The sequence below is a fragment of the Macadamia integrifolia genome, unplaced genomic scaffold (assembly GCF_013358625.1).
Source record: "Macadamia integrifolia cultivar HAES 741 unplaced genomic scaffold, SCU_Mint_v3 scaffold998, whole genome shotgun sequence".
NCBI classification, from domain to species: domain Eukaryota; kingdom Viridiplantae; phylum Streptophyta; class Magnoliopsida; order Proteales; family Proteaceae; genus Macadamia; species Macadamia integrifolia.
The window spans coordinates 1-11,673 of record NW_024870614.1 but is presented as its reverse complement, the minus strand read 5'-3'; the positions used below and the strand labels follow the sequence as shown (position 1 = coordinate 11,673).

Sequence of the window (11,673 nt, the reverse complement as noted above, 5' to 3'; positions counted from 1 at the left end):
CTAAGGGGCCGTTTGATTTTGTTTCAATCGTTTCTGTGTCTAAAAATAGCAGAAACGGTTTCTCTCGTTTCTGTTCCAAGAAACAATTTTTTTACCTCAAAAAAGTGTTTGATTTTTCTGTTTTAAGAAACGGTTTCTTATGCATGTATCATTAATTACAGTTATGCCATTAGAATTTTGACAAAAGGGAAGACATCATACATGATTAAAATGAAAAAACCCAATGTGATAGAGATTCAATAGGGAATATCTTTTTAAATGTCACATAAGTAAATAGAACATAGAGTTTTCTATTACGTAACATATACTCTAACAACTAACATAAAATCATTAATGGTAGCAACTAACATAAAGTCATTAAAATCAAAACATCAAAGTCCATCAATTGGAATCATAGGCATTCCCTTCGATATAGCCATTTGATTTGCTATATTTATCCTCAACATTGATATCTGTCTTACTCCTCTCTGACTTGTGCTTGTAGTTAGAGCAATGAAGTCTTGATGATTAGGAGGATGAAGCCTAGTGGTCCTGATGATGACAGCTCCATGAAAACTCGCCAGAATCATGTAACTCATAGCAGCTCTTCTCTGGATAGCCACTACAGTGATGGGATTGTTGGCATTGGACCAGAACTGTCAAGGTCATTTGGTCGGATGAGCAGTAAAGGTTCTTGGAGGAGTCATTCTCTCAGTTTCACACATGGTGTAACACCTCAACAAACATTTGATGAAATTGAAAATGCATCTGTGTCACAAGCGGGAGATATTCGTGACCGAGCGATTTACAGCAACAGATGCAGTGAAAGTGGTAATGAAGTGGATGATCCGCCGATACAGATTGAGAATGATTTTCCTTATGATGCCACATCTAATGCAGTATCATCTTTATCCCCACTTCCTTTGGAGATTGTATCTCCACTTTCCACGGATGCAATTTTGTACTCAAGGGATAAAGATCAAAGTAAATCAATGAGTCAACTTGTTCAGGTCAGTTCCTAATCAACTCAATCTCTTACATACCATACCCACCCTACACACTATTCTCTGAGTCAAGAACTTTTGCGAAGAGCTGATGGAGTTTTTAACTTTTTCCTTTTCTAGTCTTCCCTCCAATCTTTTTTTGAAGCTTTCAATTTTGGATTGATATCTTGGTAGTTACTAGGCATTACATCACAAATTCTGCCAAACAGAATTCTGCCATTCTGACTCCAGAGGCACAGCCACCAACACCAGCACTATCTCATATGAACCCCTTCTGGCAGCTCCAGATTGAACTCGCCCAGGTCCCTTTTTCTTCAGAACAGGAAGGATTGTTTATATGGCTTGTCTTGATTTTTCTCCCTCATTTTGAGCCTCTGAGGAGTTGCAAAAAATGTAGCATCTGGAGGAATACCCTCCCCCAAGAGATGTAAATGCTCAAACCGTGAAACACATGTCAAAATATGCTCCCAAGCTTCTTGCAAGTAATTCCCATCTTCGTCTGCAATGATAAGAATTGCCTGTAAAATGCAAATAAAATGCCAAATCATTATTCACTACCAATGTCCATGAATTCACAACGACTTTTAATCAAACAGTTGGGGAGTGTAAGTCCAACCTTGTAGAACTCCTTAGTACTTTACAAACTCCCTCTGCCGTTACTCTATATCAAGGCTTCCAATCCAAGAATCTTCAACCCAGAAGCCCTGATAATGGCTTTTATAAGACATTGGCTGAATAGAAGGAACGAGGTAAGAGAGGGCTCTCAACTCCCTCTGCTGTTCCTCTTTGCTTTGCATCATTTTATCAAACATATGAAATGCACTGCCAAAAAAACGACTCTATGGCAAAGATTTTGGATTGGAATTGCAACATTCAACTCCAAAAACATGGTCCGACAGACTCCTAGAGTCTAGCAGTAACCAAGATAACAAATTACGGAAATCACCAAGAGAACAAATGTCAATTTAATCACCCAAAATACCAATATAATCACCCAACCAGAATCACCAATCACCAATATTTAATCACCAAAAATATCATAACAATCATCAAAATCGAACCAGAATCACCAATATAATCACCCAAAATATTATAGAGAAAAATAAAAAACCTAACCCTAACAAGGACTGTCCGTTTAGGGTTTACCTGCCAACGATTTGATTCAATAACTAACAAATTTCTGGCTTAGATACAAGCCCTAACCAGGTGACAATGCAACCCCAGAGCTTCGGCACAGAGCAATCAAACCCAAGTGCGAAGACAGAGTACCAGCGTGAACAGCAAGAGAGACCGAGAGCGCGCTAGTCACTGATTTTCTCCTTCGTGAGATTGACGAGACCGAGCGACGATACAAAACGTGAGCAGCGAGAGGTGTGTGAGAGAGAGAGAGAGAGAGAGAGAGAGGTGAGAGATGTGAGTGTTCATTAAACTGCAATGCAAATCCCTAACGGCATCCAATCCAGGTTCCATTCCATTACAGAGATGAAATCAGATCTCTGAATTAGTGCTCGAAATGATACCTGAGAGACGCCGAGCTTTGCGAGAGAAGAAAACTTCGAGCTTCGCAAGAGAGCAGAGAATGTTGAGCTTCGCGAGTGAGCAGAGACGGTCGTCGAGCTTCGCGAGAGAGCAGAGACGGTCGTCGAGCTTCGCGAGAGAGTTGTAGCTTGTGGAGAGCTACAAGGAGATAGAGAGGATAGGGCGTCGGGATTCGGGAGTCGGGAGTCCGGAGTCGGGACTGGGCCTGGATTTCACGATTTTTCTGAGTCACTTTTTGTTTTAAGAAACAGAAAAACAATTAATAGGTATTTCTTCATTCCTGTTTCTAGGAACAAAAATAAATATAAATTTTTATTTTTATTTTTATTTTTATTTTATAAATAGGTGAAACATAACTAAAAAATCAAACAGAAAATATGATGTTTTTCTGTTCTGAGTACAGAAAAATGGAAAAACTGTTTCTGAAAATAAAATCAAACGGCCCTTAAGTTAGCCTGGTTTGGATCTCCTTTCTGTATTCAATCTTCTGTGTCCTACCATAACTTTACAGAGTGGTTTAAATCGTGGTTTGAGATTCTTGATTTCAGTAAGAGAGATTGCAGAAAGCTAGCCCAATTTAATGCTGTTCACTCTTGGGACATATGGCATACAATAAATAATAAGCTCTTAAAAATGTTTCAACTAACCCAAATGAAACTTTATTTTTAGCTGATAGGATGGTGCAGGACATGGCAGCTACTTTCATTGAAAAACCTCCTTCCAGCAACAATCCCTTAGAGAGAATCACTAATTGGACTTTATAATAAAATTTGTAGTTGTTACTCTTTTACTCGTGGCTGAACAAAAGCCTCTTTTGGCAGCTCAAAGCCGAGTGTGGTTCAGGTTCACGTGCAAGAACGTTTTTGATTCGTGGATTTATAATCAATTTCCTCTTTCTTCATTTAATAGATTCTAAATCCTTGGACCAGGGACATACGAGAATGAACCTGTTCCATTCACCTCAAAGCCTCGGGAAGAAAATTTATAGTTTCATGAGACCTTGTCATAATGCGTACCTTACCCTTAAATAGAAAATCTCTTATCATTTATGATGAAGCTGACTCTGACTTCTCCAATGAAGTTGGCGTCTCTCAGTCTCTCCACCACAACCTTTCAGGTGACACATTTGTGCAACAATGGTCAGGGTGGGGTAGGGGGTGAACCGAAAAAAAGAGAACATTGTTTAGGTAGTCTTGTAAACCCAAACTGATGTAGAAGAGGTCTCAGATTGTTAGATGTGTTTCTAGATCGTTTAGACCGGCAAAAGGCTATGATATTTAATTGAAAATACTTTGTGTTTGATGAATACAAAAATTACTTATGAGAAAAACGCTAGATTGGTATGCTGCCCTTGTACAAATTCCTTCATAACCTTATTACGTAATAAACAGTGGAGGCCTATACTGACATTTCCTTTCTTCTATTATGACCATATGAGCCCTTACGAATGATATCATTTTTCAACCCATTATTGGTGCAAAGTGTAGATTCCTTCTTACATTACCTTTGTAATAGATTACTTCAAACTAAGATAAATTTGTGATGAATTTTCAGATAAATTCCCTAAAATAAATTTCTGAGTAAACTAAGCAACATTTACTTCTGGATCATAACCACTTTATCAATCCCTGCAAAATTTCTCTTGTTGGAAATGAACTTTTAAAATACAGTATGAAATACAAGAGTAATCTATTTTCCTTCTACATCTTAGTCCTATAGTTCCAGGGTTTTAAACCCAATAGACAGAAAATGGCAGCCAATCATAAAGAAACTCCTAATTTTTCATTAAAAAGAAAGAAAGAAAAAAAAAAACTATTATTATTTTTTAATAAATTATTTTTTCTATCACATAAGATAACAGTTTTCAATCTTAAAAGTTTCCCTCTCCAGGGGATTTGTTACAAACAAAATTCAAAAATAGGTCTTTCTACAGCAGCAGTCACCAATGGATGCTTCCCACCTAGGAAAGCATTCAGCAAGACTAGGATCATAACCCCATGCATCACATTTCTTCACACACTCATGAAGGCTCTTACAGTCTCCCACACATGAATCATTTTCACCTTGAATGCCTATATTACACAACCACACAATGCAACAAAAGAAAATCAAATCAGATTTTATATATAAGAAGAAGAAGAACCAAATCACAGAAGAAGCCATGGATGACCTTAGTAAAAAGAATGACATAAGTAAATAACCCAATCTAAGAACAAGAAAGAGATACATACCCATGAGAATGGTGCAGAGAAGTAGGACAATAAGAGAAAATAATGCAAGATTGGGTTTGGATGAAGCCATTATAAAGCCAAAGATAACCCAACAGTAGCTTTTTAAGAGGAGAAAAGAATGCAAGGTTGCAATAGCAGGTGGTGTTGTGAGTCTTGAACTGAGTATGTACTAAGTAGAACAGAGGATACATATATATGGTACCAAGCTCCTTTTAAGGTAGTAATTCCTTAGAAGGTAAATACTGTCTAAACATAGAAGATTATTGAATAGGGGTGTTAAGTGCATCTGGGTATCTGATTCATTAGTCTGGATGCAATGTATGCTACTTGCTAGGGTGCCGGATATGATTTCTCTCCATAGAGCCCATGGACCATAGAGTGATCTGACAGCTGGGGCGACCTTGAGACGTGTGCCCAATTCCTCCCAGCTGTGGGATCACTCTATGATCCATGGGCTCTGTGGAGAGGATCTGGACCCGTCGCTAAAACAAAGAGGGCCCCATGTTTGGAACTTGTACCTTATTTACAACTAAAAGAGTTGCCTAAAATAGGTGAAGGTAAATTCATTTAACTTTCTCATGTTGATTCTTTTTTTCTTCCTTCCTTTTTTTGATAATATCTTTCCATTCAAGCCTGATTAAATTTTTATCTATTCGATATAAACACAATCTTCCTGATTGAATATTTATATATCGATATAAACAAAATCTTCCATGGATACTCTCAATCAAAGGGATATTGTTCGTTGTGGGTAAAACGTCACACGAAGCATCTTACTTGGTTTGAATCTCCTTCACATTATTCTTGTTTTTTTTTTTCTTAGGTCTCCCATTGGAGTCGAAACGGCTAATGGAGGGGCCGTAAGGACTATTTCCACTCCAAAGGATGTGGGGAACCATTAGTTATCCAAAAACAGAACAAATTTTGGATCAATCAGCTGACTCAACTGCTTAAAGAATGGCCCATTAATATATGGTTCTAACACTCAAATTAGTAGCCATCAATTTTAATTCGATTTCGATTCAAATAAGCCATAAATTGGAAGAGATTGGTCATTTCATAAGATAATAGAATTAGAGAGAAAAAGGAAATATTTCTTTAAATATGATTTTTTTTATTATTTCACTTGCAAAAGTGAGCTGATTTCGAAGGACCCTTAAGAGGTTGAAGGCCTGGAGGCCCTGAGTTCTACCCAACAAAGAACTCTATCATCATCATCATAAACGACACCTGAGCTGCCAAGAGTTCTAGCCACAGCCCCAACCTTGTTCCATTCTCTGACAGTTCTCAACTCAGAGAGAGGAAGAAGGGGATGGGGCTCCTGGCGTGGTAGAGGTGGCATGTGTCCATTTATTGGGGTTCAATGTCTGGATGCTTCAGGCTATCAGACGTGCGTTGCCATCCCTTCCGCACCATGGAGGAGCCGGATCCAAAACAAGGTTTTTTACTTTTTATTAAGGGTGTCAATCGGTCTGGAGCCAAGTATTCGGTCTGGATCTGATTTCGGTTTCAAGGACTGTTAGTGTGATCCAGAACCGGACCAAGTCCCATCTCGGTTCTAAAAATTGGTACTCATACCTGACTTGTCCGGTTCCGATCTGGTTATGGTTCCTATTCAAGAACAAGTAATAAACAAGGGCAAAGAGCCCTAGCTCAATGGCCCATTGAGATTTATCTCAAACGCCCAATTATCTGTAATGTGGCAGATTGGATGAGGAGTCCCAACATCATTTCTATTGATAAACAACAATAATTTTCAAGCTCCGTTAAAAAAAAAAAAACACATATACATCAGAAAGATAAGAAAACTTATACAAAAAGTTACAACGCTGTTGGAGATTGAAAATCAAACAAGTGCAACGTTGTAGGAGATGGAAAACCGACCTACTGTACTGTTGTTAAGAAGAATCGACCAATTAGCCGTTGAGAAATCATGAGAAAAAGGAAGAAGAGAAGCTTTCAACCACTGCAGTTTTGTCCAAGACAAAGAATTGTTACTATGCTAATTGTGGAAGATAAAGAACGGAACACTTCAAACTTGAAGAGTTACTAAGTAGATTAGTTAACTCATGGTTCATGAGTCCTAAGGCAACAAAAACTAAATAAAAAAAAAAAAAGAGGGTTTTACAATTGGACTATAATTGTAACTCTATAAGATGATTTATCATTTAGGTGATTAATTATGTCGAGTTTCCATATAAATCACGTCAAGCTTTTAGTTAAAGAGGAAAAAGTGACATTAAGTTATTTGATCCGATTTCAGTTAGATCCAACGATTCTTGGCATAAATCTAGATCCAAATAGAACCGAATTATAAATATTTATTTCAGATCCAGGATTTAATCATATTATATAATGGATTGGATTCGGTTCAGAGTATTGAGTTTGGAACTGGATTCGGTTATTGGTTTCAGTTCCGATTTGACACCCTTACTTTTTGTCGGTTTAAGTCGGCTTTCGAGCTGTTTTGGAGAGATTTGTTTTCCTGACCCGACCCTTTTTTCCAATTTGGGTCGTTCCATTCGAGGGTACTTGGGCCGGGGTCTGTTTTCTGAATTGAGTCGGAATTTGCCAAACAGGAGTTATCAAGGGGGCCTAAAACTGCCAAACACTCCCTTATTAAACCCAAAACCTCCCCGATTGTTACGTCTAGCCCTCTTTTCGTCTTCCTCTCTCCCGCCCTACGACAGGGGCGTCGTTAAGGTAATCTCTCTTATTCACTCGCCCTGCAACTTCTTAGGGTTTTATTCTCCAATCTCTTATGTCTCCCTTCAAAGCTTTATCTTTCACATCTGAAAGGTTCCTCATAAGCTCGAGCTCTACCTAAAGAAACGCACAGTCGGAGCAAAGTTTAGTTCATCTGCGGTAGTCTCTAAACTTCCTCACTATTTGAATACTTAATCAATTTGTTTGGATATTAATGGTGAAAAAACTCTTATTTCAGTCTGTGAATTAGCCCTAAACGGTGGTTGGAGAGGAGTTTGGAGCTCGTTGTGTGAGAAGCTTTGGTGATCTCTGAGTATGCTGCGTAGAAATATTCGGTTGAGGCGAGAATACCTCTACCGTAAAAGCTTGGAAGGGAAAGAGCGTTTGCTATACGAGAAGAAGCGAAAGATTAAAGAAGCATTAGAAGGTAACCATTCGAAAACATTTTTCCCCTCCTCTCATTATATTTTCTTATCTGTCTATGCCTGCTATTGTATCTACCTTTTTTTATATCACATGTCACGCATTTCATGGAGCTTCTCTGATTTTGGTGTTACAGAGGGAAAACCAATCCCGACTGAGCTCAGAAATGAAGAGGCTGCATTGCGTCAAGAGATTGATCTTGAGGATGAAAATACAGCAGGTTCGTTTATTATAAATTTGTACATGATTCCATAATTAGCATCTAGGATGGAAATCATATCTGGCTTCCCCTTTTATTATATGTTGGCACTGAAGCATTTATTATTTGAAAGTTTTATTTTGAAAATAAGTTTGTCAGCCATAATTATGCTGCTGGAAAACCACTTGTAGACGTTAATTTTCTGAACCATGTAGTACTGGAATTGCATGTTATGAGTTGCTTGACCCCTTAGTGCTGTGAAGTGTTCAATCGAGTTGTCTTTGTCTGAATTTATTTTCATAAACATGAAAAGTTTCATCCTTTTATATTGTACTATCTAAGTAACGAAGCTTTTACTGATATGCACTCTATAAACAGATGGAAGAAAGGGGTGGGGGGGGGGTGGAGAACCCTTCTATTGGCCTTCCGGAATGATTTATATATCCTATTATATAATAACTGAAATTATAAAAAATTGAAAAAGGGGACTTGGGTTATGGGAAAGATATATTAGTTGCTATGTTTACAACGAGAATTACCTTTTTCTTTTTTCATTTTTTTTGTTTGGAGGGGGGTGGTTATGGTTCAAGATTTTGTTGTATTAATGAAATAGAGAAATGCCTCACATGATTTACATGCCCTGATATATACTATGCATAAAGAGGAAACCTGTCCATTTAAGCAAAATGAAAAAAAAAAGAAGAAAAGATTAAAGAACGAAAATATTTCTACTTCTGATCTCTGTCATATTAAGATTTCTGTGCTCTTTGCTAGAAGAATCCCATAGCATTACTTTGTCTTTACAGTACTTATGTTTATACAATAGCCTTTTTGAGATAATATCTGACATGTTCTTGTTGCTTTGTATTGCATGAGCTTAGTTCCAAGAACGAACATCGATGATGAGTATGCAAATGTGACAGAAAAGGATCCTAAAATTTTATTGACAACATCTCGTAATCCTAGTGCTCCTCTTACTCAGTTTGTGAAGGTAGTTTTGCACCCCTTCTGTTGCTTCATTGCCACTGTTACATGCTTATCCTTTTAGTTTTGAATACAGGTTGCTAACATATTCCCACTTATCTTTCAGGAACTGAAGATTGTCTTTCCTAATGCCCAACGAATGAATCGTGGTGGTCAGGTTGGTGTCTTGATTCTTCTACCCTTTTAATTTTATATCTCCTCATTGTGATTTAAGCTTATGTCTGGTTAAAATATTTGGTGGATGACTACATGGTTTGATCTCCATGACGTCGTGAATGTATCTCATAACGTTAAGCATAGCATACCGAGAAACTACAATGTGTATGGGAGCAATGGAGGGTATGAAACACCAATCTGTATCACCAAATCCCAAAATTCGAAATAAAAAGAAAATATGCATGGAAATGGGGGATGTTCTATACCTCTATAAATGTTGTATTGTGTCTGAAAGGGTACTTTGGGCAAAATGAAAGGTCCAGGTATCATAGGGTGCAGCTACTGACAACTTTTTTATTTTTTTAATCAATGGTTCTTAGTTTGTGTTTTAGGCAAGGAATCAAGCCTTTGGAGGCATGGGACTTATGCCTCTAGGTAAAGCTTCTTGTATTTAGAGCCTTACTATGAAGCATATGAGTTCCTTTTGTTTCAGATCATGAAGGGTTTGGTATCAATCTTTTTGTTTGAGTTCTATTTTTCTTTGCACGATTCATTAGTCTGTTTTGATAGTTTAGTTTTGGTCCAAATCTTGTCTCTATTTTAGCACATTCTTTCTTTCTTGTTTGGGTAAGTCTTCTTCCATAAATAAGCTAGGATAGAGCTAAGTTGCTCAGAGTAAGACCTCAAAATATGGGGGACTTATAAATTACTTAATGACTCTTTCGTTTTAGAAGTTAGTAAAAACAATTTTTTTTTGACGAGTAGAAGTAAATGATTATTTTTCTATTGAAAAATTTCTGATGCTAGGTTTGTGAGTAGTTGATGATTCCATGCTTCCCTTTGAGTTCAAGGACTGCTATAATCTTTCAAATTGGATCTGAAATTTTAATCTTTTCTTGTTATTTTTTTTTATACTCCATTAAGAAATTTACTTACACAACCAGATTACTTTGTTTCCTTGAAAACCCTTTGCTTCTACTCATTATAGTTTTTATTTATTTATTTATATATTTATTTTTATTAGAGGTTCAACCTAAAAAAATCTCAAGATATACAAGCGCACAAACCAAAAAGGCATTAAAATAGCATTCCATCTAAACTCTTTGCTTTGTGGTGCTCAAAATATGCAAGATTCTTCCAACATCTGCTTGATAAGAACAGATCTGTTATTCAGCTCTCTTACATCTACTGGTCCAGCATTTTGGGCTTCCTCAGTCCACTATTTCAAAGTTAGAAACCCTCATGTGTGCCTTTCTTTGGAAGAGGTAATACCTCCAGATTTCTCCACCCTGTAGTTGGGACTCATTTGTCTTCCTAAAGATGAAGGAGGCTTGGGCTTGAGAAGAATAAAAGATGTCAATCATGTTGGTATTATTAAGCCGATTTGGAAGTCAATGGCTAAGAAGAAGAGTGTTTGGGACCTTGGGTTGACTGAGTCTACTTTCACCCCTTGCCCAATGATTCCATTTGGATGGCTCCTTTCTCTGATGCTTCTTGGGTCTGGAGGAAGATCTTGAACCTCAAGACTTCTTTCTTATTGGATTTTCAAATCTTATATCGATGATGGAACTTCTACTAGATTCTGGCTCAAAAACTGGCACCCGCATGGAGTACTTCTTCTCTCTGTAGGAGATAGAGCTATCTATAGTTCCGGATTCAGTAGGCAAGACGTGGTTTCAGATATTATTCGGCAGGATGGTTGGCCTCCCCCCTCCCCCTTTTTGACTGATATCTGGAGTGCCTTGCTGAGCATCCCTAGAAGGCCTATTGGGAGTGGTGATATTGTATTCTGGTTTGCTTCCTCATTGGGTTCTTCAGTACCAAGTTGGCATGGGACCTTATCAGGGCTCAAGGTAGCATTAAACTCTGGCACAATTTGGTCTGGTTGAAGAGCCGATCCCTCGCTTCACTGTATGGAGGGTTTTCACTTGCTGCTTCCTACAGTCTTTTTCTCACCACTGTTAGATTCCAATTTCCCCCTAATGCCGCCTATGCCGGAATGCCTTTAAAGATGTGGATTACCTATTTCTTGACTGCCTCTTCTCTTCTACAGTTGGAATGGTTTGCTGGCCAACTGTTGGCCTAGGAGAAGAAGAATTCTGCCCTTTGAGAGAGAATGTATAGGGGTTGACATGTCCTTTGCAGGGAAATCTTGTTGTGATTCGGTGGGGAAATTAGCTTTTGGTGCTGCTATCTCCCCTATCTGGTTTGGGTGTAACCTCAGAGGTGGATCTCCAAGTCTAGATCTTTTCAGCAGATTTGGAACTCTATTATCTTTGAAGTCAAATCTAAGATTTATGGGTCTCCAGGCCGATGTGATGATCCCTAAGAAATAGGCTTATTGTAAATTCTTGGGCCTCTCCCCCTATGTAATGGTTGGGTTTTGCTTTTTGTATATTCCTTCTCTTCTTTGGTAATGATTTTTTATTCACACCCCCACCCCCACAACATC

The 11,673-nt window shown here is 38.0% G+C and overlaps 1 protein-coding gene and 2 long non-coding RNA genes across 5 annotated transcripts; 1 reads left to right on the top strand and 2 right to left on the bottom strand.

Moving 5' to 3' along the window:
• Positions 1-205: 205 nt before the first annotated feature.
• Positions 206-2,785, bottom strand: LOC122070766. Of its 2 annotated transcripts, XR_006137965.1 has the most exons (4): positions 2,504-2,785; positions 2,130-2,302; positions 1,600-1,805; positions 206-1,501 (listed from the first exon to the last, which is right to left on the bottom strand). It is a non-coding gene; the product is annotated as an uncharacterized LOC122070766 (long non-coding RNA). The 2 variants fall into 2 exon arrangements; XR_006137964.1 differs by having other exon boundaries at positions 2,130-2,782.
• A 1,500-nt stretch (positions 2,786-4,285) lies between these two features.
• LOC122070761 lies at positions 4,286-5,046 on the bottom strand. The gene is made up of 2 exons (XR_006137961.1): positions 4,754-5,046; positions 4,286-4,594 (listed from the first exon to the last, which is right to left on the bottom strand). It is a non-coding gene; the product is annotated as an uncharacterized LOC122070761 (long non-coding RNA).
• A 2,327-nt stretch (positions 5,047-7,373) lies between these two features.
• On the top strand, positions 7,374-9,310 carry LOC122070765 (U3 small nucleolar ribonucleoprotein protein IMP4-like). Of its 2 annotated transcripts, XM_042634963.1 has the most exons (6): positions 7,374-7,456; positions 7,553-7,618; positions 7,698-7,886; positions 8,019-8,102; positions 8,963-9,072; positions 9,172-9,310. In XM_042634963.1, exons 3-6 carry the CDS (start codon positions 7,775-7,777, stop codon positions 9,250-9,252), a joined length of 387 nt encoding a protein of 128 aa, XP_042490897.1. In that variant the 5' UTR covers positions 7,374-7,456; positions 7,553-7,618; positions 7,698-7,774; the 3' UTR covers positions 9,253-9,310. The 2 variants fall into 2 exon arrangements, with proteins under 2 accessions (XP_042490897.1, XP_042490896.1); XM_042634962.1 differs by having other exon boundaries at positions 7,387-7,618.
• The last annotated feature ends 2,363 nt before the right edge of the window (positions 9,311-11,673 follow it).

Excerpts from the sequence above, each read along its gene's own strand:
- LOC122070765 (XM_042634963.1), top strand. The coding sequence starts at position 7,775 with ATGCTGCGTAGAAATATTCGGTTGAGGCGAGAATACCTCTACCGTAAA. Across the intron at positions 8,103-8,962 it reads TGAGGATGAAAATACAGCAG|TTCCAAGAACGAACATCGAT; the intron begins GTTCGTTTATTA and ends GCATGAGCTTAG. Across the intron at positions 9,073-9,171 it reads CTCTTACTCAGTTTGTGAAG|GAACTGAAGATTGTCTTTCC; the intron begins GTAGTTTTGCAC and ends CTTATCTTTCAG.